The following is a 25,370-nucleotide window of genomic DNA, read 5'->3' on the forward strand; positions in this document are numbered from 1 at the left end:
CATGGGCTCAATAGCAAGCTCCCAGGCCTTTGGCAATGCCCTCTCGAGTCTTCAGGGGGTCACAGGGCAACTTGTCACTAATGCGCAAGGACAGGTGAGTAGATGATGGAGCAAACAGTGAATTCTGATGGCGGGCTGATCTTGGGACAAAAAAGAGTTCCGCTTGCATGACAGCAATTTAAAAGTGCACATATTGAAGATAAATAAATATTGATTTGCCAGACAAGGTAAGAAATAGAAAATCTGAGAACTGGGAAGAAGTTAAGAGCTGTTAGAAAGTGTTTTCAAACCAGAAAAACCTTAAGGTTTGTTTTGTTTTATTTTAATTCAATTTTGAAAATATCAAAATAGCGCAATAATACAGTATTTTGCAAGTCCAGCAACCCTGTGATTCTTAAAAAAATCTTCCACTTATATATGCCTAATAACAGACAACTATTATTAAAGTGCTACTGTACTATTAAGACAACACTTTTTTGCAAATCGTAACATTTCTGTATTATTTAATTTCTAAAAGGTATTAAATGTTTTAAGTACAGCAACACAATGTAAGTTGTAATGAAGTATCTGGGATGGATTTAACTGTGTGGCTTACTCATTTGCTGATTAACCAAGTTAAGCAATTTTCAATGAATCTGCCAGTCTGTAATACAGATTTGGGAGACACTTTTGCTTTAAAGAAAATTTTCCAAACAGAAACTTGAACAATATTTATGGTGTGTCTAAGAGATTGTGCGTTATCTGAATTTGGAAGTTGTTTATTTGTTGCAAACTATTTTGGTTTCAGTCTTCATATGATGCATCTGAATCCATATATACATAAAAAAATAATGCCATTGATGCAGGATGCTTAACTAGCTTTCAGATTGGGGCCGCTGTCATTCTTTATTGTATTTGCTATGACTAAAATTAACACAGCTAGTAGTTTCACGTAAAGTCACTGCAACAAATCTGTCAATATAGCTTATGACTGGACCTGGTAACTGAGTAACTTGCATGTCATTATTCTAAATGCTACAAATTGGGTGTACAGTAATATCCACAGCGCTTATGTGGATGTTAGGCCCTGGTGAACATGTATTGAAACGATGCAGCTTGGATGATATGTGAATCTAAAGTTTAGTTTCTACTCTTAACTGTTTACTAGGCAGTGAAAAAAACCATTAAGAGTTTTTTCCTGGTAATTGCCTTTCACCATGTTGTTTAATTGGAACAGGGTGGCATTTTTTATTTTGGCCCATTAAAAAATAAAAAACAACAGTTTATAGGCGGCCCCTTTTTTTTGTTAACATAACATATAAACAAAGATGCATCCTGAGCTTCACTATCACCATCCAAGTCCCAGGAAAAAAAAATGCTGACCTTGTTATATTTACTGGGTGGGTGCAGAATTGTTCCATCACTACCCCGGGGGTTGAACGATGGAGCTTGTCAAAGTGAGGCCTTATCTAATGAATCATCTTATCGCAGGTGCACACCACACATATTAAAGGAGGATTGTATGAACAATGTGCCCTCTACAATAACCTTTCAATGTCTACTTTAACCCTTGTTTCAATCCCTTTTCATCAAAGGATCATTTTATGCAGCCAGCTTTAAATGGAGGCTCTCAAAAGCCTATTAAGATTTCTGGAGGGATGGAGTATTGGTTTGGAAGAGAAGTTGGTTATAATACCTATAACTCATAGTCAGATCAGCTCCAACCTAGAAGCCTGCTTGTTTCTATCTGCGCTCCAGAAATGGTTCACAATTGCCACTCACACGAAGCAATTGGCACCAAAGATGTTCGTTGTAAGAGCTGGATATAAACCCAGACTAGTTTTTTGATGGTTTTCCCTTTACATGTTCTCCACAGAAAACATAAGCGTGGCCATTCATTGTATGTTCAAAAGGATGCTACTGTGAAGATATCACAAAATGAAACTATAGAATCCCTCATGCTGAGTCTTGTTTATTCCACACATAATGTAAAGTCCAATAATTCCACAGGTTGCAGAGGAAGAGAAGAGAAAGGCAGAATCTTCCCTATTGTTAGGTAAAATTACAGAATCTATCTGTTTGCATAGCTCATTTAAATAAGGGCTGTCTTTTTATTACTTGTTTTTACAAATGTTCCTTGGTTTATAATCACAACTGCAGACCTCACCACCATATAGACAAATACTGATAATAAGTGTGTAATATGACACCCATTTTTACAATATTCAGCATAAACCCATATTGCCTAAAGCATGCTTCTGAAGCTATCTGTCTACAAAACAGGACTATTCGGTATAACTAAACTATATTCCAGAAATCAAATTACATTCCCTGCAATTAATAGCATTATAGCAACTAAACACGAACTGAAAGGTATGTTTCTTCACAATTGGGAGCATAAGTGAATAGTAATTAGGGATACTCCATTTCTGAATGATCTGGTTCCGGTTAAGGAGCCAGATTTCCATCATATGTTAAGAATCTGCCCTTTGAAAATTGCCCCTTTCAAAGAATCACAAGTGAGACACCCAAAATTCACTCCTGCAAATATAAGGCTGGATGACTTACCAGGCTGTTTGTATGTGCAATCTTTGTAATTATACACTGCTTCTGTTACAGAAATTCAGGGCTTGTAAATGTCCATCTGTCTAGCTAAATACATGGTGATCAGTAATCCCTGGAGACATTAAGCTATAGGTCAAATCCAACATCCTATGGCAAATTTAGGGAAATGATCTTTTAAATGACATGGCATGGCCTTAATTCCCAATAGCCTAGGAGTTCTTACAGTAACAAAATTATATATATTAACAATACTTTATATAACATATTTGTTATTAATTTAATTACTGAATTCACAATTATGGTGTAATAAGTTTGGGGTTTTTTTGCTTTGGGTGCCAATATGAACTGTAATACCAGAGCTCCCTAAGACCACTGTAGCAAAGATATCTAATCTATTGGAATAATATGATTACATCACCTGATTAATTTGATACAGTACAGGTAGAGGACTCTAAATCAAATTTTCATTTTTAGAGGCATATTATGAAGAGCTATTGGCCCATGTAATGCTGCTTACATTATATTTGCCCTCAGTACTTTCCAGGAAATGTTTGCAGGACTGGGCTTTCATATCTTAAATTTAAAAGCCGGGGTAGCAGAATTGCTAGATTCCACCCTGTCAGTAGATACACTGATTTCATAGAGAAGCTGTCTACCCGCTTGGCTTCAGCCTGCCCTTATAGTAGGATCCTGGTGGCATTGCTGCACTTGGATACTTCAGAGATGTAGCAACCAGACATTTCTCTTTTTTGCTCTGTTACTGCAAATGAAGAAAATATTAGGAGTTCTGAGTGGGTTTTACTATGTCTATTAAGTACATGAAATGTGTATTTTGGCTGTTCTCTTAACCTTTGTAAGGAGATGAACCACAGAAATATGGAAGCAAGGTTGCTGCTTCTGGTTTCCATAAGTGCTACCTGCAAGCCAGCTTTCTACTTGGCTTAAACATAGTGCTTAATTGTCATCAGTTGCATTCGTTTAAGTCCCTTGACTTCAACAGGATCAGACATGTTTTAACTATGGGTGCTGAGTAAGTTTAGTTTCTCTTTTTGAAAGATGGGAGTTGTCTAATAGAAGAAAAATGCATCCTAATTCAGCAATTTCAAAATACAATGTCAAAATAACATTTTACCATAAAGTGTAAAAATGTAGCATGATAAGAGTTGGCATTATGAACTGTCTTGTGGTTAGAGAGGGCAATACGTTCTATTTCTTGGTAGGTTAATAGGTATAATTTTACAGTACATACTTCAAATGAACAGTGAATTTAACTGGGATGGCATGAGTATAATGTAAGAATGCCCTTGGAGGAACTCAGGCTTGATTGTGCCCATGCCTTTCTCTTTAGATATGAAAACCTGTATACGAAAAACCTTGAGCACAGCTCCACCCTGGCAATTAACAAAAAATAACTAATTTTTGAGAGTTGTAGTCCACAAGTAGCTTAGGAAACTAAATAGAGAGAGGCATTGTTGATCCAATTAGATAATAGGAGTACTTTGGTTCTCATTATTCTGATGAGAGGGTACACGTTTGCTCTTTGAGCTTCTTGATGGTAAATGGTGCTAATGAGGCCTGATGGATTCCCTGCTCCTAACAAGCCTCTCAGCAGTGCGAGTGATTACAAAGGAGATAGATTTGATGGGATGCGCTCCCTTTTGTAGTGTCTCAGCTGCTGACACTCTGCGACATAATCAGGTCACAGAGCCGGTCACAGCCATCAGCAAAAGCCATAGCTCTATCCCTCATTATTAAAGTGCATTATTCAGTTCCAGGCCTTCACAATACTGCCAAAGGCCTTTTTTTCATCTTCTTTTTTGTTAAGCATCAGTTCTCAAATACAAGGGTTAATAAAATCATCAGCTAAAGAACTACTAAATTAAAGAAATGGAAATAAAGCGCTCCCTTTCAAATTCATTGAAGGATCACAATTAAATAAGCAGGGAATTTCTCATCACCACACACTGTACAGTACAATGTAATATGTCATGTGCAATAAAAACAGGGAATAGGATTTTAAAAAAGAGCATTGGCCTCATTGTGGACTGGCTTGGAAAGCACTGAAGTATCTTTCATTCAGGAGGGAATTTCTGTCCTCCCAACTATTACATATGTACATGGAGATACTATTATTTTCACCTTTTTCTGTAACTACCTTTTTCTGGCGTAATAAGAATTACTTGCAAACGTGAGTTTATAATTTTAAGTGTAGCAGCTGTCTTGTCATAAAGTGCCCAAGGCCACAATCTGGAAAATATATGATAGGCCACTGTGCTAGGACCACTCTCTTCCCATAGACAAGGCCATTGCCTTCTTTTGGAGGGTGAGGTAATTGCAAAATGGTGTAGAAAAAGGTGATTGTAGCATTTTCATTCTATTTTTATGATACTCAGTTGGGGCTGTCTCCCCTACAAGAGCAAACACCCTTTTTAAGTCTAAGGTAGACTTTAATACAGTTTAGTTAAACAAGTGAGAAACAAATGAGTGGAGAGCCTAATTTTATTATTTATTTACTGATTAACTTGTTTCCATTTTATTTCATGAGCAGGTTTCAGCTAAATAGAAATAAGATATTCTAATACTGAAATACATACCTTTACAGGGATTTACACTGTTTCTGTTAAATCACTGAAGTACATATTCAGTGACAATAGTATAATTTTGTGTCTAGATACAACTAAAGGGACTAATACATTGCTGCTTTTTCTTGTCTTGTTCAATTTTACAATTGTTCCTCCTTTTTCTTGCTGGTAGAGTATGCTACGATGCGCAAATTAGTATGTATACACAAAGTTGCTTATAAAACCTTCAGTTCTCTTGAACCGCAGATGCAAGAATCTCTTGACAGCTACAGGTCAAAGTAAAATGTTAACATTGTCAAATTACTAGTCATCTCCCAAGAAGGTGTGTAGAGACTGGTATGTGACCTAGTTTGTTGGGTTTTTTACACTAAGCAATAAAATTGGCAGCTATCAATGGGAATGCAAGGTGGGCCTCGTCGTGGGCCTTAAAGAAGGATCTTGGTCATTTATTGGGTGTTTGTTGTGGGTTTTTTCTTAACTCTCTCAGAAATTCTAGGAGGCCCAAAGCCAAGTGATGTGTAGCGCTCCTCAAAGTCCTTCTGAATGTGTGCAATTCATACTGTTCTCCAGGTGTGTGATGTCCATTATCCTTTCTTCCTAACAATTCATATCATTGCTACATCTGTTTCAGCTACGCAGCTGTAATACATGCTAACCACTGATGTTTCAGCCCTCACAACATCTAACAGAGTTCACAAAAATCTAAACAATAATTGTTTAAATAGCGACTGCTAACAACGTCTTCCCAGGGCTGATTGACAGAAATTGGAGTTGGTGGTATCAGGATGGTATATATTAAGGAAATTTCATTACAAGCCTGAGATAATGGAAGAGGCACATTTTGAGGGAGAGGCTAGAGGGAGGGATTGTAACAATCAAATAATACTAGCATTTAAGAACATTCCTTGTAAAACCTTTTGCCAGGAGAATTTGTTTTGACAGACCTTCATACTAATATATTGAATTTCTGCTGGGTGGAGTCTGACTCTATTCCACCCCTCAAAGTTTCACTGGGCTGTATACATGTGTTTCTGCTATTTGCAGGAAGAAAAGGGCACACAGTGTGAGAAAAGGTCAGTTGTAAGGGAAGATTTTTTCCCATTGGTTTCCTCTCCCCACAGCTAAACATCAAGGGAGGCAATTTGTTTAATTACCTTACATATGAAGTTGAATCAAAAGACGAAAAATTCTTTTAACATACTTTTGCTGACTGTGTCTTTATTTTACTGTACTATTTATCTAACCTCAATTTTAGCCACAGTGGCATAAATGTGAAAATGTATGCACCAAACTCTCAGGTCATGCAAATTGGTAGTTTCATTGAAATGGACAGGGGCAGCGAGTGAGGCTAATTATACCAAAACAAGACCCAGCCAGTCTGTTCTGTCTATTCTAGGCAGTGATCACTAATAAATTTTGGATATCCACAACTGTGAACAATTGTGAAATCCATATCCATGTTTTTTAAAACAGTGGTGAAATTCAGAACAGTTCCCATCTGCAACGTGGAAAAGTGATATTCGATTAGCCCCTCATAACAAGAAGTTCAGAACCATCCTGGTGCCACTATATTTAACGGAAAGAATCTAACTTTCTCACAGGATTAAAAACAGGACAGGGTAGAAAAGGTTCTGAAATTAATTATCCAAAACCCAACCATTGCAAAAATGTTGCAAAAATACAGTATGACCAGCTGACAACCTGCTTGTACAAAGATGCTGGCTTTAAAGTAGGAGCATCACTTTCCTCCAAAGCTCCAGAAAAATGAGTAGTAGGAAGGAATAGTTCAAGGCTAGCTGATGAGCTGAAGTCAAACCTCTAGTAGAGGAGATTCTAATATTCCCCAAAAACTACCAGAACAAAATATGGGTATGTTAAACATTTGTTGCAGATAGAAATTGGAAGGGGAACAGTATTTGAGGGAGGTGTGAAACTTTACTGCAAAACACATACTGGAGCCATACTGGATCACAACTGAAGTCTCCAATCAGATACCAAGGAAAGGATAATTGTGTATTGAAATCTCTTTCAGCTTGAAAATTATCAGCAGCTTTCCAGAAAGGTCTCCAAAATTTATTTCATCTACCTTGCAACAAATCTTTGAGCTTCACACTTCAGATTTATAGCCTCTTGCCAGGATCTCTGCCAAGGTGATGTATCTGACGTAGATTTTTTCAGAGGTGTCTAAGTCTTACTTTCAAGAGCAACTTACATACCTTTAAGAGCCCAAGTTTCCTTCAGTGTTACCAGTCTTAGTGCTTGAAGGCATGTCTAAGCATTGTAATGGAGCATTGCAAGAAAACTCCCAAAGACAGTACATTTCTATGTCTCTGACAGTGCCATAGTAGCTAGTAGCACAGATCCCAAAAGCCAAAAACCGTCGTATTAGGGTCTTATGGCTGTACTAATTAATTCTGCTGCTCAACAAGGTGACACAGGATCTAGCTCATTAGTTACTAGCTCTGGGGTCTTGGTAGCATGCTGTATTATGTATGTGGAGTAAATATACTTTGAAGAGAGCCTTAAAGCCTGAAGCATTTAGGTACTTTTGAAAACATTATTCACTAATTTAAATCAATTATTTCAAATCAGAAATACAGGACATACCTGTCCTTTTGTCATTGCCTTCTTAATTACTTTTACATGGAGGAGAAAAACAAACTAACTACTAGTTCAGATTACCTACCATTTTCATGAAAGATAACTAGTAAGTAAAAGAAGCACCTACCACTCCTATAATCTGTTCATCTTAGCATTGTGAGGTGGTTATAAGCATGGGAAATTTTCATTGTTATCACCAGTGACACACATCACAGTCAATGAAATCTTTCTGCTTTATGGAGGTTCTTACACTGCTCTCCTTATCATCATATCTTATCACCTTCCAGTAAAGCATTAAGAAACATGACTAGTGAGTGTCACAAATTGGTCTTACTCCCAGGAAAAGCCTGTAGAATAGTCATATGTTTGATAAGGACATTTGGTTTTGTCTCTTTGTTAGGAATTTTTTTGTTTGTTTCACTTTACTTTTAAGGTTTTGTTTTCATCTGGATTTAAAAATCTTTATGAAGGCGTTTCTTAGAGGTGCTTATTAGAGAAAGGCAGATAACAGAAAGGTACTTAGCTTTTGCAGCAGAATGTGGTGAAGCCAGAAGTGATAAACCCAGGAACGTTCCTCGGCTACTGTTAGAATTTGTTCCAAGCCTTGACCTTCCCCTGAAAACAAACTCTGCTGTACATAGAGAAGGTTTGACCGTTATTATCTGGGAAGACTGAATTTGGCAGGTTTTGCTTTCATCAAGGAGCACTAGGTGGCCATTTAGATTCCTGGGAACCAGACCACAGAACTTGAAGGCAAAAGCAGTTCTTCTAAGTTCACCGAAAAGTCTTTAAGGTGACATAAACAAAGCAGTGGACAGAGTTGATGTGTGTAGATGGTGCCAAGAAATGTGCTTTCTATATTACTGATGTTTCTCAAACAGTCTTAAGTGTCGTGCTCAGGAATATTGCATCACTCCATGCCTTCAGGAGTTCACAAAGTTGAGAACAATTTAAGGCCACTTAATCGTACAACCAGAGATGATAAAAATCCTGCTTTATGAGAAATTCACATTAGGATGGAATGCAAGACTATTCTTAATTTGGGATTTCTCCTTTAGACTATCCAGAGCTTCTTACAAGGGAATGCTCTGCACATTGGAGTGTAGGAAGGTTGTAGGTAAGCAGAGGAAATAGTGGGCCAAATCTGAGAGTTTGAGTTATCTTTCCAGATGTGCCTCATCATTCCTGGAAAAAAAAACCCCACAGATTATAGATCTTTATATAACATGGTGCTTAGTTTCATTTAGGTTTTATCTCATCCTGTATATATGAACTGGTTTTTGCCAGTGCCAGAATTTTACTTTCTGCTAAACTGGCCTTGATACCTGAAAAAAGAAACCCAACATGGGCTATCTGGGCAAAGGGGAAAAAAGCCAGATCACTCTGTCAAAAGTGGAAGTTAATGTAAAATGGTAGATATTTAAGGTCCTTGACTCACTGGTAAAGCACTGCTATTGTTTGGGGAAGGTTTGTCATAAGTCTTCATACACAAATGAAGGCCATTGGCTTTCTTGTTGGGCTGCCATCTTGACATCTGTATATCAATGTCTTAGAGATACAGGTGAGGAGAGGAACTTTGGGGCTACCCTGTTTGCAGTGCAGTCAGTATTTGTTTTGAAATCTGAAAGGATGAGAAGTCCAGATATTTTAGCGATATCTTGTAAAAATTTTGAAAGTGAAAAAATATGTCTTCCCCAAGCAGTCTTCACATGAAGAGCAGAAAATTGCAGAAGTACTTGATTAACTCATTTGATAGTAAACCAACAACTGAGTTGTCTTCATGTAGTGTTCATAGTGGTAACCAGACAGATGCAGGCGCATCGGCTTCTACATGTGGACCCACAAGCTTCCAAGTAGCACAGGAAGTGCTGAACTGGAGTAAGAGGAAGGATTCTCCGTCTTCTGGTTTGAATCTAGAGTATTGCAAAGAATTTTGCGATGTCTTTTCCTGTGTGTTGCATCTCTGAACAGCAGTAGGAAAAGTTCAAGCAGAAAAAAATCACAGTCCTAACCATGAATGGACACTCAATCTGTCTTTCTGAAAGTGTATCTCAGTTTGTCATTTTTCTTCAGATACTGACAGTGTTAGGCTTCAGCATGTATGTATGCAAATGGCCCAGATATCAAAAAGAAAAAAAGGACTTTGAAGTATCTATGCCAATGTTATTAAATATATATGATTTTTAAAGCACCTTTTTCACTTAAACTTCCTTCTTTGCACATTAATTAAATATTATCTCTAGGATAAGTGTCTGTCATAGAAGATTAATGTATTATTGTCACATAATAATGGAAGAGAATGACAGAATCTCTTTCCTTAAGCACAAAAAAGAATTTATTAATATAAAGAAAACACTCATAGCCCTTGAGCAATTCTGTCTCTGCTTCATAGAGAACCTTTCCGAGTCTCCCCTCATGTCTAGCTTCATGCTAGAGATTCAAGGAAGCAATACATATATCCTGCCAGTTTAAAAATCAATCCACCTTTCAGGAGATAATTTAATATCAAGACATGATGTACCCAATATCCAAATATACATTCATTTTAATGTTTGACGCATCAAATACTCAGACATAGCCAAGTTTCAAAATAAATGGTTTGTTTTAGAGGTTGGATATGTCATATTAGCATCCACCCAGCAGATAGAGAAATAGATCAGAGAGTGATCAGGACATCAGGGAGACAGTTTAGAGAGAGATGAGAGAGGCCAGGTGCATCTTGTAATGTTAAAAAAAGCTAGCTAGCAAGAAAGAAATTGTATAAATAGGTCATTGCAGCCCAGCTGAAAAAAAGTTTGATTTTAACTTGTTAGTCATCATCTCCAGAGGCCTAATCCACTCCTTTCATTGCAGGCTGTGCATTAAGCTGAGATATGTCTTATTTGATAGCACAAGATAGACAGACAGCCTCAGTGTGAAAAGATATCGGTGCACTAGCTTTGAGGGGGAATCAGCTCCATTTGCTATGCTAAACCGTCCTCCTTTCCTTCTCAATTCCTTTTATTAGCCTTAGCTTGTTGTCACCTGTCCTGGTTTCGCTCTTTCTGTTCTTTCCGTAAGTGGAAGCATAAAACCTTGTGGAAACAGGCATATGGATGAACAGGTACCTGGTGGCAACGTCAGCGACAGATCCCCAGACATCCCAAGGTATCTAATTCCCTTGCTCCTGTTCTGCTTCCCCTATCTCTACCACTTTCGTTTCCTGACAACAGCTCTTTGCCACACTCTATCTGTGATCCAGTTAGTTAAACATAGGTCTTTAGTTCCCATTTTAGATACTGTACATTAGGCCTCCTGTGGCCAATCCAGAAAAATGTTCTTTCTTATTGCCGAATCCTGACAAAACCCTAAACCATTTGAAATAGCGTAGATGTCTACCTTTTTTCCAGCTGAATTGCTCCTCACTTACATGAGCACATGCATGTGTGTACATACACACATACATACATACACACGCTTACCTGGACCTTCATGTTCGTCTCCTCAGTAAAGATACAAGTACCCACAAGGACCCCAAATTACAAATATTTTAATTATTTCCTTGAGTCAGGCTTCTGTCTCTGGGATCTGTTGAACTTTTATTCTGGTGACAAACGAAGATAGACTAAACCTTCTCATCTTGGTATGGGAGATGCCACGCTGCTCTCTTTTACCTCAAATCTGTCTCTTGTGTAATGTTAGAAGTGTGTAATCATGACTGTACACAGCTCATAATTGTCTGCAGTCTGCTAACTGGGGAATAAAACTAGGCCTGTATTTTTCTAACCAAGATATAAGTATTAGTGAATGACTGCAAAGTGGGAGTTAAAGGATACTGTGTTAACACTCATATCCTTTCACTACTAGGTGGTACCATGTAGCGTGGTACTATTGGCAGCTCTGCACAAGAGGCCAGAAGTGAAGTATTTAAAAGGCTAAGAAAATTGAGATTTGTTAGCAGAACTGCATGGGAAAGATTTCCCAACCCCTGCCCACAGGATGGCACAGTCTCACAGTTTCTTGACAAGTCTCTCACGTTGATGAACATCGCCTCCACAGACCCCTCCAAAGTGCTGGGAGGTGACTTCCATTTTTAGATGTTTAAATCATCTTCAGGCATCTGCACTATAGATCTGTTAATTTTAATTGTACAGATACTGATGTATGGGTTTTATATGTGCAGTCTCTCACTATTATTATTAGGACCTACGGTGCACCACTCTATATGTTTAAATCTATGTGGTGTTGTTCTGGATAGTCTATATTTATACCCAGGAGTATTTATCTCATAACTCTGATACACTGAAGTGTACCAGCCATCACACCTACTGTTCGGGTAGAGACACATATAGAAGAGAGTCACCTATCTTTGCCCTCAAGTAGATATATGAATTTGAAAACAAGAAGTTGTTTATGGGCTTTGTTGAAAGATACTCCTTTAGCTAAAGCAGAAAGTTCAAGAATCTATGGGCACAGAGGGTAGCTAAATCATAAGGTCCCCACCTTTGAATGAGAAAAGCATGTAATTGGCATTAGCGAAAAACATCACATTCTTCTCTACCACATCAGAGAATTTTTGCCACAACAGCCAAGACAAAAACCTCCTTGGAGATTGTGATTAAATATTTAATAACTGCTTAGAAAAGTTAAGTTTTCAATTTTTAAGTTTTCTTCACAAAGGTCCAAAGAGAACAAAACTGCCTGATTCTCAGTTCACCAGATACAGAAATGCAAAGGAAGCCCTGATAAGATTCTCATCTATGAAGTCTAAGCACTGGTTGAAAATGTTCTGAAATCATAATCACAAAGTATGGTTTTATCAGAGTATAATGCGGTGTTGAAAGGGAGTACAGGACAAAATCTAGACAAGCTTTTTGCCAGCTTCTCAGTTAGGTTGATTAGTTAAAATCTGAATGTTAGACTACTGACCTAGAAATACTGTTCATAATACACACAATCGTTTTGCCTGTTCAGATACCTTCATGCTTCTGTTACTTACAACCAAGAATAGTTAGAGCTTTGCTTACATGAAAGTCCTTAACCAACAATGTATTACATCCTGTATTTTGAGAATAAAATGTCACAAGTGATTATGCTACAACAGAAGCCTTTTTTTTCTGAATACAGATAAAAATACATATGTTAAATACTACTGACTCAAGCTCAAATTCTCATAACCTGATCCATCCAGAAAGGCCCCCTCCTAAAAAGCATTTACTGAGGCAAGTTGTACCCTAGGCTCCCCTTGCCTTTTATTCCTCCTTAAAATCATATGCAGTGAAAAGAGGGAACAAATATGAATGATGCATGCCTGATTCACTAAATCACTATGGTCTCTGGCAAACAGCACAAATGTAGAAATGTTTAAATCGGCCTCATACAACCCAACAAATGATGCAAAAGGAGCCCTCAAAGAACACAAAGTGAGGGGAGATAAATGAGCATCATGTCAAGAAAGCAATTTCTCAGTGTGTTTGCAAAGAACATGGAAATTTGACTTCCAAGAGATGGTTGGGGAATCTTTCTAGTAAATCTTCAGTCCACAGTCATTGCTGTGTCCTTTTTTTAAACGTACTTTTTAAGAGCTCTGTAAGTTATACCCTCCCCAGTGAAATGTGTCAAGATATTTCCAGTCAAGTTGAAGTCATTTAAGTGAATCATCTCTGTCTCTGTGTTTATGTTTGTGATAGACAGGGATGGTCAAACAGGTTTAATTTTGTGCATGTGTTGAAAGTGTTGTTGCTTTTCTACCAATGAGGTCTTCTCAAAGCCTTGTCTTATTTTAATAATAACTCACAAAGAAAAAAAAAAAAAAGAAAGGTTGAGCCTTTTCCCTGGAAAAAGCCTGTGATTTTTTTTTTAGATTTTTTTATTATTATTTTATCCTCCCTTTTTGTACAGATGAGATATTCAGATGGTCAATAAAAAGGCAACCGTTTTCCAAATGACTTAGGCAGTAGGTCATTATTGGAATTTACTTTGGTCCTCAGCAGAGCCGTACATATCTTTAGACTCCTGATGGAATTAGTTTTCCCTAATTTTAACCACATGAAAGTTAGCTTAGGCTGCATCAAATCTAAGCTAGTTGCTTAGTGTTCTCTGTCATCACTGAAAGAAATAGGCACTCTTGAAAAAAACATCTCACTGATCCTCATTGCAGGTGGGTTGGACTAGATGACCTTTAAAGGTCCCTTCCAACCCAAACTATTCTATGATTCTATGATCTCAGGCATGCATTTTAGGCTGAGATGAATCACCTTGCAGAGATTCCTCACTTGCTATACTGACTAGAGAGAGCTTGAATGGCAGTCCACAAATGGACTTCTAATGTTAGGAGGCAAACATTAAATGATATAAATTCCATCCTTAGAATACGACATACCAGTTATTTTTAATGGGACTTGAGTCCTTTTGATAATGTTATCCTTAAGCTCCCCATGGCGGTCACAGAAGCTTTAACTCAGATCCTGGTAGCAGCTGATGATGGCCACACAGAACTCGGCACTGGCTGACCTGCCTTATTTTTGGGATGAGTCTAGAAGCACTCTTCAATTTTTGTGAAAATTGTGCTCCTGTTTTGCTTGCTTGCTTCTTTGTGTCTTCTGAATAAATAGAGAAGTAGCATCCCAGAGACCAAGGTAATGGTATCTGTTTGAATTATTTAAAATATACTTAACTTTACTGATACTTTAACTAAATGATGGATAGCAACATGAAGGGAGGGTCTTTCTGTTGTGTGTCTTTTCTTTCAAGTAAGATTAAGTATTCCATCTGTAGGATGTTGTTATTTAAAAATCAGTTGTGCATAAATGAAGACTTTGCATCTCTGAGGTTCTTCTGTTTTAAAAAAAAACCCTTTGAGCCTGTAGTAGCGAGGAAGCAATCTCTCCTTTTAACAGATGACTTTTTACATTTCTCTGTGCATTTGCCCTGTTGTTTTGATTAGGACAGAAAAGGGATCCACTAAATCCTCAGGCCACAGGCCAGCTTAAAAGTATTTCCAGCACACCTCCAACCAACAGATGCCACAAACGTCATCAGAGAGTCTTACCACATAAGAATTTCTGTTCTAAAAAATAGCTTAAGTTGCTGGTGTTCAAATAATTTTAGATACATCTCTAAACCAAACTGATCAACAGCCTTTTGAAGCTGGGCCATCATTATTATTTCCAGCTTTACCAAATATTATTTAAATTTGTATTTATTCCCAAATATGATGTATGGTTAGAAGGGGAGGCACATCCTGTAATTTGATTCCAAATATTCTGCTTTTATTCAGAAATGAAACTCAAAGGTTGCTTATGGAATTCTCCTCATTTTTTGCCAACAAAGAGCACACTTTAGTCTGTATTGTGGACGGTGTCATTACTAGCCTATCAAAAAAGCCCCATAAGGATCAAACGGTCTTTCTACCCAGGGCTTGACCCACTGCACTTCAACATCCATAGCAGGACTTGTACTGAGCATACGGGATACGATATAAGGTTCTTATTACAGTGTCACTTTAATAGTAACTCAAAAAAGTTGCCGTCTCCACTTTGCACCTCTCCAGCCAGTCTTCTGCATGGGACCTGTAGCTGCTTGTCAATTAACTCACTTTAATTGGTTTCTGCTTCTTCTTTAACTATGACCCTTCGGCCTTGGCTGCTGCACAGCACTGTTTATTCTTAAGCACTGGGTTTATATAAACTTTCTATCAAAATCATCCCTTTGGAAGGGGAGATATGTGATAAGGAGTTTCAATACTTATGCTATCTTTGTTATCTCTTGTGGCTCACAATAGAACCTGAATCATCATAAAATTGCACCATAAGTTCGTGTTTTATATGATGAACATCTGTAAAAGAAAGAAAAAAAGGAGCCAACAATCCTCTGCCTGACTCTGTATCTTAAAAAAAGGAAAAAAGAAAAAAGAAAAAAAAAGCCATGATTGTCATGGATAAGAGTGCAAATTGTTCACCTGTTAAAAAAAGAAAAAGTGAGGCAACTTTTTTAGGTGTAAACTCATCAACATAATTCTAATGAATTATGGTCTTTGTTGTGAGAAATGAGAAATCCTGTGGTCTCACCCTAAAGAACATTAAAAAAATATTACTGACAGGAAATTGAAAAAGTAATATATGTCTGAATGAATATGACAACTTTTTTCTGATAGAGCAGATAGATAAATGTCACATAGAAGTTTCAAAATACATTTAATTTTACCACCACAATGGATATTCTCTTCATAAAATATATATGAATCAGGTTTGAATCATAAAACATGACTGTGATAAACAAATGCATATTTGATAACTTTTTTTTTTTTGACATGCTCATTTCTTTTTTGAGGTTATTTGTTGTTTACACATCTTTACGTTTTCATTTCTGAGCGAAGCAGCCTTGGTGACAAATCAACAACACGTTGAGCCTGGATGAATTTTCGTTTTTAATCTGAGAAATGGGTTCCTTTTCTTTTGGGGGAGGGTTGAGGGGGAAGGTGAGGGAATGAAGGAGAGGCTGGTAGATGTACGGAGTCTCTTAACTATCATGTTAGACATCACTGAGTTTTCTGAGCATTGTTCAGGATAGGGTGATGGGTAAGAAATGCATGCACGTATTTCCAGAGCACGGGGCTGGAGGAAGAATCATGGTAGATGGAGCAATGTCATTTATATTTTACCCCACTTGACAGCAACTCTCAAACTAGAGCCAGGTTGTCCCGTGTCCCAAGAGGTTAAAAAAAGACACCCTGTTAAAAGCTATAGAGTAAATGAAAGTTTTGGGCTCTCAACAAACGCATATATCTTCAGGATAAAGAGGTAGAGAAGAGAGCATTGTCTTTTGCACTTTTCAGGCACAGATTCACTGGGGAAGCAGCAGGACTTTATTCTGTGCCATTGGAGCATGCTGGGGTGCCACCCGTCCTGACAGCATGAGGGCTTCCTCTCCCTTTTCAAAACAGGGACTACCTCAACCTGTTCTTTCTCCGATACCCAGCACATCAGGCTTCTAGTCCTTGGCTGAGCTCTTGGAGTCTGCCCCAGTGCAAGTGCTCTTGGAGGCCTTAGCGATTAATGCAGTGGGCTCTAGAGAAAGAAATCTATTATGTATCCAGAAGCACCCCTCAGGATTCTAGTGTTGCATTTGAATCTATGTTAAAGAGTGAGGTATAGTTACATTCTACTACCTCATTTATCAATCTTTTAGTATAAATTCGTGCAGCATTGTGAGCAGAACTGAATGACATTGTTTTCATCGCTGACTTCTGATGGAAAAATGGCATTTAATCTAAATATAAAATGTGTCATTTTGACAAATTTTGTTCAGTAAGAATTTAAAGTACAGTGTTTTGATAAGATTTAATTGTCTCATTTTTACTTGTTCTGTTTGAAAATTTAGTGGGGGGGTTTTCAACTCTAAAAAGGTTAAAAAGAATATGAAAAAGAAATGAAAATATGAAAATTTCGGTTTTGAACAGAATGGCTCAATCTACCTACTACCATTTTTTTCATATTTTTATTTCATTTTAAATTTAACTTAAGTTCCATTTTGAAGCAAAACCAAAAAATGAAATAACATAATTTCCCACTTTCTTTCCAGAACTACTCATGAGTTATCCGCTTGGTTTGCACAGGTCTGCTCCACTGGGCAGAATGGGTTCTGTATGAACAGGGAAAAAGAGGGAGAAGCCCTACATTTTTCTAGCTTCAGCTGAAACCAAAGCCTGAGATAACCAGTCAAAACCAGACCTTGGCTGTACAGGGTACAAGTTAGCCTGAGACTATTCATAATTTAAAAAGAACTACAGGCTACAGCTAGACCCAAACATCAGCCTGTGCCTTGTTCAAGTCCCAGGGGCCATTGCATTCAGGTCAGTAGATTTACTTCTGATTTGTATTAGCAGAAGTCAAATCAGAGCAAGGCCTGATAATGTTATGCAAGCATAGCTCCAAACTAAAATGGAGTCCAGAGATAATTGGCATCATTATCAATGAATGAGAAGCCCAGAGATGAAATCTTCCTAGAAAATATTACCTCGCAATTGGCAGCAGAACCACAGCAGACCATTGAGTACAGCAGAACCAGTGGACCATTGAGCAAAGCTCAATGGCTCTTGTAAATGACTTCTGGGATTCCAGTTATTCAGTCTGTTTCTTACTCGTAAGATCTACACTGTGATATAATCTGGGACAGTTTTCTCTCCCTAATATCGAGGGCTAAAAAGATACAGCTATTGTGTGTATGTCAAGATAAAATATGTTTGCATACTGATGACTTCACCTGAATGAAGAGAGGGGAAGAAAGGAACCCATTATGGCCCAAGAGACTCAGTGGGGTAGAACTATGAACAATAAATATTTTCATAGTCCTTAGTATACTCAGTGTCACTATTTTGGGATATTGTGCTATCTTGGCAATTAATAATATTTCTTTTCTGTCTAGCCTCTTCCTCAAAGCTTATTGGCACTGTTCTGGTATCTTTAAGCATGCAAAAGGATCAAAGAGCTTTCATCTTTGAATGCATTTTACTGTGCTGTGCTGTGCGCAGGAAGAAATATTGATACTGTTTCAAGGACAGTTAATATATTCAGTTCTGTCTCAGAAATGAGCACAATTCCTTCACTTATAAAATTGAAAATCTGCCATTACCCACAATTAAAATGTTCCATATACGAATTATACTGTGGCATTTGCACTTCACTCATCCTCTTCTGCTGTAATTCACATACACCAGGGAATCTTCTATTGCTCCAAGATTTAATAAGAAGCGCTTTACAGAGGGTTTGTATTATTGAGACTTCATTGTTTTTTAAAAAATATTTTACAAGGATATTTGTAAGTACAATATGCATTTTGACAATACTTAAAACTAAATTAAATTTTGCAGTTGCTGTTTCCCCCATTCGTATCAGCTTTGTTCTCCTTATAGAAAGTTCTACCATTTTTAGTCTTATTAACTAGTATCTTGCTCCGTGGATTGGTATCAGGGAGGTTACTCAAAGTAAGGCAAAGCCTAAAGGACGGAAATACCATATGGCTGTCCTTACGAATAGTTTTAAATTCTCATATACTAAAGATTCCTGAGGTTAAGGTTCTCTGGTTCCTTCAGGTAATGAGTATAGTGCATCAATCCATAAGGAGCCTCTTGCTTCATTTGGATAATTGCATAACAAGAGAGAGAGGCGGAATCTGGCCAAGTGTGAATTGGCAAAGCCGAGCTGTGGAAGTGCTCTGGATGTTCATGGAGAGGAACAACTGAGGAAACAAAAGGGAAGGGCCATAGCTGTAACTGTGAATGATGTCCTCTGAACTTGGGAAGGATCTGTTTATTCAGTGCGATTCACTGAGGTCCACTGACACCCCAGCTGCCACAGTTGCAAGAGTAAGTTGTGCAAAACAATAGCTCTAAGGAAATGCATAAACTGTAAGCATAAGGGTCTCTTTTAGCATTATAATTTCTTTTTTTTTCCCAGTTTGTAGCATTGGTCTTAACCATTCTCAACAGTGTGTAAAAATGACCTCAATGTATTTTCTTTTTTTATTGGGAGTGTTTCAGTGTTGATGAAGGTAAAATAGCACCCCCTTAATTCTTAAATCAGGAATCCATAATCCCAGTAATTTTTACCAGAAAGTGCAGCAGTATTATCCCACTTGCAAGTCTTGGTACAGTGCATCGCAGTCTTCAGTTATCTTAACTAAGAGGAAATATGAAAATATTGCTTAATATAACAATTATTTTTTTAAATGAAAAATAGGATTGTTGCTATTTATTGTCTACAGCAGCACCATAATCATGGCTGGAATACTGTGCTAAGGCCTGGTTCTAACATAGAAAAAAAAAAAGATGATGGCCTGCCCAAAATAGCTTAAAATATAAGTGTAAGACAAGCGACAAGTACACAGATGGAGAAGGGATCCTGGAAACAGCTGATCTCTACCCTTGTCCTCCCCCTCCTCTGGAGTCAAGAAGGTAAAGGAGCCCCTCACCTTTGGTCCTCTGCAGGTCACCATCGAAAAGAAAAGGAAATCTTTTTAGGACTAGTAGATAATGTTCTAAATGTCTGTTGATTCTCCACTTTCCACAGAACTGGCCTCAAGGATATGGGCTCTGCTGCCAGCAGAAGAGAAAGATGAAGTAGTTTGAATTCATAACAAAATACATAAAGAGACGTTTCAGCATGCCTGTCTGCATCAGGAGCATGTTGCTTCAGTATAGTAGCAATGTAGGTGCTAGAGGTGAGATTACCTCAGGTCCACTGTCGCTTTTAATAAGAAAATCATAGTTATTTAACTCTTCCTTAAGAAAACTTGTGGACCAGCCCTGAATGAAACCAATAAACTAAGATGCATGTTCTCCTCACAGGTGCATAAAATGCAGTCTCTTGCTATGTCTTCCCCAAATTTGAGAATAATTTAGTTAGATTTAACTGTCATTTTTGGAGTTTTTGTTCAGTTAGAAACATCTTGAGTGTACCAAAATAAATTGATAGCCCTGACAGGGACTCAAATCTGTATATAAACTATCGCAAACAAATGTATTTTGGCAAATGGAAATGGAGCAGTGACTGAATGTTGGATATCCATCTCCAGATCCACAGACAGCTACCTCCCGAGTTAAGTGCCTTTGCATCAGGAGAATGTTTTGTCCCGAGAGAGATGCTAGGACCAGTCATTTTTGGTAGATACCATCACAATATACTAAGTATCGGTATTACAGAACTTATTATAACTGTGATTCGTATTGGATGGTGGCCAGAGTGGAAATTTAAGTCAAGCTGTTAAGATGTGAGCAGAACACCTTTCTTTCCCTTCTGTCTGTCAGCTCAGGTGAAATGGATTAATGCTGCATTTGATAATGCGAGATACTTGAGCTATTGCATTTTCAAACAGTGACGCATACACTCTCACTAATAATATTCAAGAAAAGAACGAGCTGAGGGTATTTTCAGTGAGATAGCCACCTTTGACATCAAAACCCCCTACTTCTATGTGGAGGCTTTTCTTGATAACTATGGTAGCCTTACAAAAATTAATTAAGGCTCATAAGAGTACTGGTAGGGAGATAAATAGTATTTATATGAACATACTACAGATGACTGAATGGAGGACTGGAATTTTAATGACAAAGGTGAACTGATTGGCAGAGCAGCACACTGAACCAGCAGCCATACCAAATTTCACAAGGTAAGAAGGACTAAGTCTGGCTTGTATTTGGTTGGTAAATTTTCAAGGAACCAGTGGTACTGAAATGAACAATCAACTCTATTTCTGATGATTGTATGACAAAGCGAAGTTGTATTTCTTCTTGGGAAGGATTTTTTTCCCTAGCAATTCAAATCTAGAATCTTGGAGTCATGACTCCAAGAACTTGCATATGACCCACCTACATTTTCCGACCTCCTTTCAGTGAAATGAATTTTTCCTTCTTGTTCTGAACATCCATTGTGCTGCATTGCAACCAAATTCCACTTTATAGGCTGGAATGTTGGTTTCTATAGTGAGGATCCATGGTAGGGAGGAAATGCAGAATGGTTCATTCCGCTGTAGTCGTACTTGTAATTAGCATTGTAGTTAGTTCTCAGTAGTCTGAAATTCTTGTCGAAGAAATGCGTGCCCTGTAAAATTTACAAGTGTTTCAGTAGTACTTTCATCTGACCAGGTGCAAAAGTTGGCACAGTTATTCACCTCAGCCTTGCCTTGAGCTTTTGTAGGCTATCATGTTAAAAGTTACAACTCTAAATTAATAAGACAAACAGTTTTATCTTTTATTTAGCTGAAGTCCAGATCATCTAAAATTGTAGAAACATCAGCTCAAGTAGGGCATGACTTTGTATTTAAAAGAATGTCTTGTTGCACAGGTGCAATGTTGAAGTGATGGACTGACAGACAACTACTGTGACATCCGTAGTCGTTGCATCTGTGCAGCAAGCTCAAGATTTATAACGGTATTTGGAGAAATATGATTGTATAACAACAATGTTGAGTATCATTGCTACTGATTGATTGCAATATCTATTAGCCTTCTTGTAGTGAATTTTGGCTAAATCTGAAATGATTGAATCAGCATGCCTAACTAATTTCACCTTTATGAGAGTTACAGACTGAGAAATCTGATGATCTCTGATAAATATTTTATACAGTGATGTAATTTGATAGTGAGAAGATGAGAGTAGATTATTCAAGAATGTATTGATGACCTAGAAATTCTTTGACCTGTAATCTAATTAATCAACTGTGGTCCTAAAGATTGCTTCTGAAGATTGTTTGATGGTTAATGATTTCGGTCCAGTTTATCATGGAGAAGTGTCCAAGAAAACACACACTGGTATTCCAAACAGACAAGTCAAGGCTAGAATAAATAAAACATCATTAAACCTTCAAAGTAATTTGTCCAGAATACACTCCGGCTTCCTCAGGAAATTTCATCAATGAAAATTAAAAAGAAAAAGAAGTCTTTGAGGATTCCAAATTTAACATATATGTGCAAGACCGTAATACTTGTGGTAGAATAACTTTCTCAGGAATGGCAACAAAAGATAGAGCAGCAACACCAGTGACTGCCCACTGAAGGCAGTTAAGAGCATGCCATGTCCTTAATCCAGCTTCTTGTCTTTGCAAAACAAGTTGAAAGAAGTAACTAGAGAAAGAGATAAAAATAGAGCACCAAAAATTCTTCTGCTCGCCCAGACACAGCCATTGAGAATAGTGTGTAAGATCCCTTTTTTAAAAGGGTAATATTACAACTTGAAAAATTAAGAGAGCACTATTTCAGTGAGAACTATTGTGGCAGTAGAGAACATTATTTTGTTCGTATTACGTAAGATTATGTCTCAATAGCAGCTCTTCTTTAAAAGCCAGAGGATCAAAGAGCAGTTACTAAATCCTGCCTCATTCTGGCTCCCGACCTCTAAATAGCATCTCTGTAGCAGGCCAGTATAGTGCAATACAACACCAAGTATCAAAACTAGTTCCAAACAAGCCGATAATGTCACCATAGCATGGAAGCAACTTAATCACATTGGCACGCATTGGACTTGGCCTAATTAGGCTTGCTGAGAAAGGGTAATTTGTTTCCCAAGCTAGCCTTGAATAGCTCAGCATGGCATGTATTGCAAAGTGTAGGGATGCCTACGTTTTCTTCTGCTATATGTCCAGTATGTTAGATTCTGATATGGCTGTGAGCAAGTCCACTCTTTATGCTGTGAGGGAGAAGTAGCAGTAAATATTTATATTACGTTAATGCCCAAAAGAGACAATCCTTGTCCTAAATGATTTGCAGTCTAAAGACACAAAGTAATGGTAGGGTTTGCAGATGCAGCGCATATTCTTCCTTCACCACAGCAATACAAAGCTTGCGAAGGTTGAGAAATTTTATTTCAGTTCAGGGATTTCTTGTCTCCGAGTTGCTTGATACTTAGTTGAGACTGAAATCTTCAGAGAAGCCAAAGTAGCAATGATACTCCTGTAGGCTACTGTGAAAATCTCAGCCTGCAGGAAGAGAATGTAGAAGTGAATGAATATTTACCAAAATATTTTCATTGTAATTAAATCTAGAAAGTCATGCTGGTGGCCCAGTCGCTTTGTATTTACTTCCTGAGAAGTGAATACTATTACTTTTTGTTCTTAAGAGTATTTACAGAAGAAAAGATACCAAAACCGCACATACAAAAATGTATTTGCATGTATACACTCTACAAGAATCTGCACGGCAATCAGGAGAGTTGTTTGTGGTTTGGGAGACAAGCAGTCAAATGCTAAAAACAGTAAGTTGTGACTTCTTTTTGGGATCATCAAATGTTATTAGAAACTATGGCTGTTTTGTCATAACAATTCTGTTATGACAGTGTTTGCTGTTTTGTCATAACAGTATTATCGCTGTTCTGTCATAACAAACAAAAATATTGCTAAAATATTTTATACAAGTCATCCATCAAAGAATTTTAAATAATGAACACTTCCATAAGAATCTAGCTAGCTGATTTTCAGAAATCCTTGGGACGTGTAAATCTAATTAAAATCAACAGATGCTTTGCTCAACTTGGAGAACTGTGACCTCTAAGGGTCCTTATGCCTGACTTAATTCTTGATTTTAAAAGGAAGCTAAATCTGATAAGTAGATTGCTTAGAAAGAACAGTTCAGCAGACACTGAACATAATTTTTAATTTTAATTTGGTAATTATATATCTTTAGATTTTTGCAACGAGAAAATGTTATGTTGTGTTAATAGAGATATTGGATAAAAGAGACTTTTTTTTTCCTGACTGTATACATGCCCCTGCTAACAGAACATAACAGTATTTGCTTGAGAAAAATTTTACCACATAATTCCTACAGTGATGACAAATAAAGTCCTGTATAGTTTGATGTTACTATACAAACATTATTTTCTGAAAAATAAAGCACTGAAAAAGTCAGGCAGAATGTCAGACTCAATGTTCCATTATGATGCTTACAAAAAATATACCATCCAGTATATTGTATGATATATGAACAATACTTAACCTTGAAAATTATAATTCCTTACATGAAATGATGACTCGGAAGTAGTTTCATAGCTGCCTGCTTCTAGTATCACTTAGTGCCTTGTTCTCATGATAGCATTTTGCTGTGCCATTTTTTTGAGTTCTCATCAAGAAAAGGCAATTTGCAAGCCTTGCATAAATTAATACTGCTTTTACTTCAAAAGACACAGGCAGCCTCAGCCTCATCCTGTCTTGAGGTTCAAGAATCGTATTGTCCTTACTCCAAAGAACCAGACAGAGTCACATTTCTTTCAGAAGTAATCTGCAGATGGAGCTTCTATTCATGTTTCCAGTTTTTAAGTGTGTAGATTAGTAGTATCTATAGTATAATGTATATAAATATCTGGGTTTATTGATATTGGTAGATAATAAATCATATATATATCTAAAAAATAAAAATATCTGTCTCCATGTTTATATAGGTAATATATATGTGTGATTAAGAAACAGGCAGCTGCACAGAGGCTGAAGAATCCTGTGCAGATTCTCATTATTCTGTCCTGTCCTCAGTCATTTTCTCCTTAGATTATCACCTTAAAGTAACTCATGCTGGTACAGTGACCATACAAGAAGGAACATATCTGTAAACAGAAGCAGCTTCTGAAGGCAAATTTGCAAAACTGTAGAAAATTAACCAAACCATAAACACTGTCCCATGTACTGTAGGTGGTATCACTCCTGGTGTTAAATTAGCTTTTGGCCCTGTAAAACTAAAAAAAAAAGTGTTTCAATGTACCAGCATTATATGACAGAAACCAAAGTGAGCTTTCATTTCAGATTATATTTTGAGGATTAGAAGATGAAGATGAATGCAGCATATTTAAATCAGCAAACATTCATTCAAATAGTGATTTTGTGGCTTACTACGTAAGAGTAAGACGCTGATGCATTCTGTTCACGGTTTGAGATGTTAAATTAGCTTATATGTGTATGGTGGTTTGCCTCATTTTACTGAATAATTTTTCTGTTGCTCATTTTACTTTTTCCCTGTTTTTTATTTTTATATTGTCCTTGTATTGTTCAAAACCTAATAATTAACCTTCAATATTTAAAGGGTTGTAACACTGATAAAATCCGAGTGACGTTTATTTTGATGATACTGCTGAAAAAACTTAACATTTCCTTTTTCAGATGAAATGGCACTATTTGCTTTATGTC

The 25,370-nt window shown here is 37.3% G+C and overlaps 1 protein-coding gene across 1 annotated transcript in view; it reads left to right on the top strand.

Annotated features, from left to right (window-relative positions):
- The window catches only part of LOC104620315 (POU domain, class 6, transcription factor 2-like), a gene marked incomplete at its 5' end in the record, with an annotated part of 101,435 nt that overhangs the window by 42,552 nt on the left and 33,513 nt on the right, over positions 1-25,370 (top strand). The window contains 1 exon segment of the mRNA XM_010286500.1: positions 1-94. This exon segment is cut by the window's left edge and continues 32 nt beyond it. Within this exon segment, the coding sequence (XP_010284802.1) occupies positions 1-94 (94 nt within the window).

Source organism: Phaethon lepturus, unplaced genomic scaffold (genome assembly GCF_000687285.1).
Source record: "Phaethon lepturus isolate BGI_N335 unplaced genomic scaffold, ASM68728v1 scaffold200, whole genome shotgun sequence".
NCBI classification, from domain to species: domain Eukaryota; kingdom Metazoa; phylum Chordata; class Aves; order Phaethontiformes; family Phaethontidae; genus Phaethon; species Phaethon lepturus.